The following is a 6,238-nucleotide window of genomic DNA, read 5'->3' on the forward strand; positions in this document are numbered from 1 at the left end:
CTCTCACAAAGTCACTCTTTAGAGTTTCTCTCTTTTGAATACAAGTTTAAGCACTAAATGATAAAGAACGAGTGATTCAGAAGTTTCAGACTTTGGAATTCTTCTTTCACGCACATCTTCGAATGACTTGAAAAACCTCCTTAAATACTCATCTATGTCTTTTCGACCATTGCACTTTCCAAATGAATTCTTCCAATTTACCCGTTGGACAGAATCAATCACGGAGATCTCGAGCCATTTGAAGGTTCAGATGAAAGCCTGTCAATCATGTTTACCCATACAATCAAGATATCGGTTTCCATAAGTAGATTCTTTCCAAATGAACTTGCCTTCCAAAAAGGATTTGCTTTTTCCAAATTGATTCCAATAAAGATAACCAATATGGTAGGTGATATTTCCAACCAGAAAGCCTGATATATCTTGTATGTACTGAAACCTTGAAAGGAAAAAAATAATTCTAAGTCTGATTAAATCCTCATTCTTGTGTTTAGTCTGGAACTTGTCAGAGTGGGTAGACTTTTGATGTAAGATAGACTTTGACACAGAAGTCTAGCATTCTTCAGAATAAAACTTAGATAAGTTTTTTCAGCTTCAAAACATCATAGGAGTTTTCTCCAACAACTTGTACCAAATGCACCTTTAATAGTTCGGCACAATCAATATCCAAGGAGATGTCTTCATGTTTCCTCTTCAATAGGTACTTTAGAGCTTTGTTTAGGGCTAGGGATTCGGCATGAACTGCAAAGGCTGCCTTCACCAATTTCACAAATCCATTGATGATCCTTCTAGTATAATTGCGGCATATGCAAACGATCGCTGCATCTGGGACTCCTTCGAATGACCCATCTATGTTAACCTTTTCTCAAGGGAATCCAAATCCGAGGTTGGCTTCTACTTCTTTGCTCTATGAAGTTATTGTTTGTATTTCATTTCTCAAAAAAATTTCGCTCGATCTCTACTTCCTCGAGGGTGCTTATCGGATCAAGAACTTGGTTCTTGAAGATAGGAGTTGTTGCGCTCCTTCCATATATACCATAAAACAGTGCCTACATGCTCTAGTGAAGGTGAAGTTACAATTGTCTTTGACAAGCAGATCTTTTGGCAAGCTTGCATAATTAGTGCATTCGGAAATTTTGAATTTTGGAAACAGCAGGTGGTTAGATTGAGCAATTCAACCTTCAATCAGGAATAATTCAAGGAAGTTACATAGACTAGTTAGAAGGAACAAACCGTGCCCAGCCAATGATGTTGAAGTGGTGCAGTTGCTTGTGATTCAAGAAATACTTTTGTGAAGATTTTGTGGGATCATTGTCTAAGCTATTAGACAAAGATGGGATTTAATATTTAATTACTCTAATACTCCATCTCACGCACAGGTTGGACTTTGGCCTAAGCCTAGCCTAAGTCTAAAGCAGGGGAATATATAATTGGGGAGGCAAATGAGGGCCTATAAAGATTTGAACTCAGGACTTTTTGTTCTAATACCATGTAAAATCTTATGAGACCATAACCAATTTTTATATGAATATGTGGTATAATATTTAATTACTCTAACAACTCTCATGATAAGTGCTGGTTATGCTGGGGACATTAAGTCTATAAGTTATATAGACCAGTTAGAAGCAGCAAATCTTCAATTGTTTGCTTTCTTTTTCTTGTGTTACACGGGAAATGTGTCCATAGTGTATATAGATGATGTTGAAACCTGAGGTAAAATTTATAGATATAGTATAATGTCATTTTTCTGGTTTAGAGTCAGAGTAGATAGCGTAATGTCCTTTTTTTTGTGGTTGTTTACTTATCTAAACATGTCACTTGCTAATACAAGAGACTGCATGTACTCATGCCCAAGAAATTTATCTACATGTGTGCGTACTCATATTGCTGGATAGTTGTATGGTATAAGCCCACCCGACAATCCTAAGGTCAATGAAGTCTTCTATACAGGGAGCACATCAGCAAGTGAATCTTGCAAGTGCTCTCCCTCATCTTGATTTCCTCAGTGACTTGAAGCCATTGAGATGGATGCACAACAAACGAAAATAAGAGCCTGTTTATTAAAATTTGTTTATGTTTCCTGGAATAACTAGTTTTGTTCTTTTGTTCTAGGGAACGAAAAAAGAATAGAAACCTATTTGGTAAAATTTTTGTTCCCAAGAACAAAATAATGATTTTTTTGTTCTCGAAAATATATTTGGAACAGAAACAAGAAGTAGAACAACTCTTGCAAATCTGAGAAAAAAAATCATTTTTTTTTATTTCAGGAAATAATTTCTAAGAATCAAAAGAACAAAAACTCTTCTCTGATATGAAGCTTCAGCCCGTGCCCTCTGTCTCAGCCATTACACCTATGCTCTCTCTATCTCAAGTCCCTCCCTCTTTCTTTGGCATCTCTCAGCTTCTCCACCATTCTGTATGTTATCCTCTCCAGCACCTCCCAACTCGTCATTCTCTTTAGCGCCAACAGTTGCTGCTCTTTCACCAGCTAGAGAAGCTTCATTTATCTTGCTGACTTGCATCCATGGGATGGACACCTTTGGCGAGGGCTTGGCTAAGCTGATTGACAAGAGCTTTGGCGAGAGCGACCCTTGTAGATCTGGGCAACGGCTGCTCGGGGCTCGAGCGCGAGGGCTTGTTCGAGCCAACACTTGCCCAGATCGAGTGAGCGTCTCGCCTACGACCGTCGTTGCTCGTTAGCGAACGAGTGTCTCACAGGCAAGCTTGTAGGCGAGCATCGCTTGCTCGAGCGAGCGTCTTACAGGTGAGCATTGCTCGCTCAAGCGAGCGTCTCGCCTGCAAGCATCACTGCTCGCTCGAGCGAGTGTCTCCCCTGCGAGCATCGCTGCTCCGCTCACTCGAGAGAACGTCTTGCAAGTGAGCGCTGCTTGCTCGAGCAAGTGTCTCCCCTACGAGCATTGCTGCTCACTCGAGCAAGCGTCTTGTAAGGCGAGCACTACTTGCTTGAGCCAATGCTTGCCCAAATCTGCGAGACGCTTGCTCAAGCAAGCCTTCGCGCTTGAGCCCTGAGTGTCGCTGCTCGCTCAAGCCAGCACAGGGAGGGCTTGAGCCCCGAGTGGCACCGCTCGCTCGAGCCAATGCGGCAAGGTGACAGCTCTCTCGAGCAAGCCATCACCCAAATCTGTGGGACGCTTGCTCAAGTGAGCCCTTGCGCTCAAGGCCCGAGCCAACGCTGCTCGCTGGAGCCAACGTGGGGAGGGCTCGAGCCCTGAGCCAGCACGGCTCCAGCGAGCAATGCTGTAATTCAGACCTCCGGAATTGTCTTCCATGATTGCAACATGTTTGGCTTGCTTGAAATGCCTGAAGTCACCGTTCCCTTTCTTTTCCGGTTTGAATCGAAGGTAATAGGAAGGGAGGTCTGATCTTCACTTTGGGCTTTGAACTTTGAAGCATTTGGTTAGCATCCTAAACAAGCTGTGGGAACGGATTGGATTTTTAATCTTATGTGCTTTGGGAGAACACTAAAAGGACTACTTGAAGAACTGCTTTAGGGGCTGTTCTTTTCGTCCTCGATTTTGTTTGGTACAATGTTGACATTTAGCTTCAACCAGGCTTTTTCTACGATTCAGTTGGCTTGAAAACAGAATCATGTCTATTGCGGATCGTTGGAAGTTACTTCTCATGGAAATTGTTGAAACACGGAAAATTAGTTTCATCCTTGATACATCTCACCTGGTTTAGAACTCTTGTTTGCATTAACATTGAATCAGTCATCTTTTTCTTCGACATTTGTTTCTTTTTTTGAAAGGTTTTTGTTATCTATGACGCATGCTATGGCTATCGTGGATTCGATTTTTTCCTGTTTGTGTACTTGAGCTTGGTTTGGTCTTTGGTTATTTCTCGTCACTACAATTGTTTTTTTATTCTCACTTGACCAGTTTCTACTTGCTTGCTTGACATTTTGTATTTGCTAGTTGCACAGTTCCATTGACTTTGGCATTTCCAAAATCTTATGCATCTCCAAAAATTGGTAGGTTTCTCACAGTGCTCTTTGTTTCATTTTGAGCATTCTATTTCATTGATCATCAATAATCATAATACTGTGTAGTTCTTGTAGCTCAAAATGCAACCTTTGTTCTCTTCTATACAAGCTAGTTCAAGAATTGTCAATGTTGTCATTATAGTCTTCTCCGCTTGCATCTCTTGAGAATGATTTTGTGTATGGCATGTAGTTCCAATAGTATTATGTTATTGATTTAACTCATAACTCATATGATGCTCAACTGGTCAAAGTTAAATGGCATATGAGAAACAGACATTCAATGCAAAGTGGACAAAGTCTTTAACCAACATATTTGTAAGTCTGTTAGTGGATGAGGTCAAAAAGGGGAATCGCACCTCTTCTACTTCAACAAAGTGGGGTGGAAGAATATACGGACTGAATTCTTTAAACATAAAGGATTCCAATATAGCATAGTATAGCTAAAGAATAAGGTGAACAAACTAAGAAAACAATATGACAGTTTTAAGAAAATCATTTCACAGTCTAGATTTGGTTAAGATAATGTGAATGAAACAGTTGTTATTGATGATCAAAGTATATGGGAATCTCACATCATGGTGTCTTTTTAACTTTTTGGTTATTTTGATATCATTGTAGATATAAATTTTAAAATGTATGATTATGTTGCTGAAATGTCATTATTGTGAAAATTGTAGGATAATGTTGTTTGGGCAAAATTCAAGAAGGATGGATTTCCTCAGTATCCTGAGCTATGTATTGTATTTGGTGGTACATATGCTAATGGGGATCACGCCACAGGAAATGCTAAAGATTTGATGGTGTCAGAGGAAGATGACAATGGTGATGGCAATGTAGGCGGTGACAATGGTGGTGGCAATACAAATGACTTCAATGAACACCCCATTGATGAGAGAGTCTTTACATCTGACAATGTTGCAACTTCAGTTCATGGAAAGTACAAATTGGATAAGACTCTAAATCCTAAGAGGAGAAGAAAGAGTAACCCATCAGGTATTGTTGACACTTGCAAAGCCAGACAAGATCTTTTAAAAGCTAGGGCAAGTCAATTTGTTAATGGCTTTATGACCTCAGGGCACCACCACCTATAGACCCTTTCTTCGTAACTGCTGTAATTGATGTCCTAGTTAGTATGCATGAGCTCGAGCAAGATCTTTACAATAAAGCAATGGAACGAGGATGCATTAGTGCCTGATGGAGGGAGGCTTTCATCAAATCCCCACCTAAAAGGAGAAATTGACTTCTTCAATGTCTTTAGTTGATGTTTAGAAATATACTATGGATTGCAAGGAATTTCATTGGACTGTATAACTTATATTATCAATTAATATTTAATTTTGAAAGATATTAGTGTTAAGACTCTTGTACTTATATGTGATGGCATTTCCTATTGAGACTCTATGACTTATGTTATTGATTGTTATTGGATATTTTTTTCAAAATCTATATTGATGTTTTTATATATGTGTGATGGTATAGGTACTATGGAAAATGGATCAAATTGTGGGTCTAATGAGCAAGTAGAACTGGTTGAACAATTCTTGGATGATGATGATCTTGACATATTGATAGTATGGTTGTGCATAGTTGCAATGGGCACGTCCATGCATACTAAAGAACCTATTAGGGATAGTAAACTATTAGGACTTGAATGGATAATGGAAGTTGTTTATGGACATTCAGATAGAATATATGAAGCCTTCAAGATGGAGAGACATGTTTTTCTAAACCTATGTGATTTAATGAGGGTAAGAGATTGGTTGAGAGATAGTTGATAGGTGAGAGATTCCAACGTTCGAGAGAAACGATCAGCAAGTATTTCAACATAGTGTTGAAAGCAATTCTCAAACTCTCAAAGAGATAATTAGACCACCGTCCTTTGATGTCATCCCACAATAAATTTTTATGGATCCTAGTCATAAACGCTACTTCAAGGTATAATTTTTATATCAATTTTATACCATCAAATACATGTAATTGATAATCTTATATACTATTAGATTGGTAATAAATTAGTAGGGCTGCATAGGTGCTATGGATGGCACCCATATAAATACTATTGTCCCAATGTCTCTGCAAATCCCATTTAAAGGCAGGAAAGGAATTACCACCCAGAATGCGCTGTGTGTTTACTCATTTGATATGAAATTTACTTTCGTGTATGCTTGGTGGGAAGTTTGCCAACGATTGTCAAGTGCTTTCGACGGCACTCAAGACTCATCGACTGCAATTTCCTCG

At 39.1% G+C, this 6,238-nt stretch overlaps 1 protein-coding gene across 1 annotated transcript; it reads left to right on the forward strand.

Moving 5' to 3' along the window:
- The first annotated feature begins 3,051 nt into the window (after positions 1 to 3,051).
- On the forward strand, positions 3,052 to 5,267 carry LOC120289374. The gene is made up of 2 exons (XM_039304178.1): positions 3,052 to 3,988; positions 4,678 to 5,267. Exons 1-2 carry the CDS (start codon positions 3,971 to 3,973, stop codon positions 5,089 to 5,091), a joined length of 432 nt encoding a protein of 143 aa, XP_039160112.1. The 5' UTR covers positions 3,052 to 3,970; the 3' UTR covers positions 5,092 to 5,267.
- Positions 5,268 to 6,238: the final 971 nt, after the last annotated feature.

This window comes from Eucalyptus grandis, chromosome 11 (genome assembly GCF_016545825.1).
Source record: "Eucalyptus grandis isolate ANBG69807.140 chromosome 11, ASM1654582v1, whole genome shotgun sequence".
Taxonomy (NCBI): domain Eukaryota; kingdom Viridiplantae; phylum Streptophyta; class Magnoliopsida; order Myrtales; family Myrtaceae; genus Eucalyptus; species Eucalyptus grandis.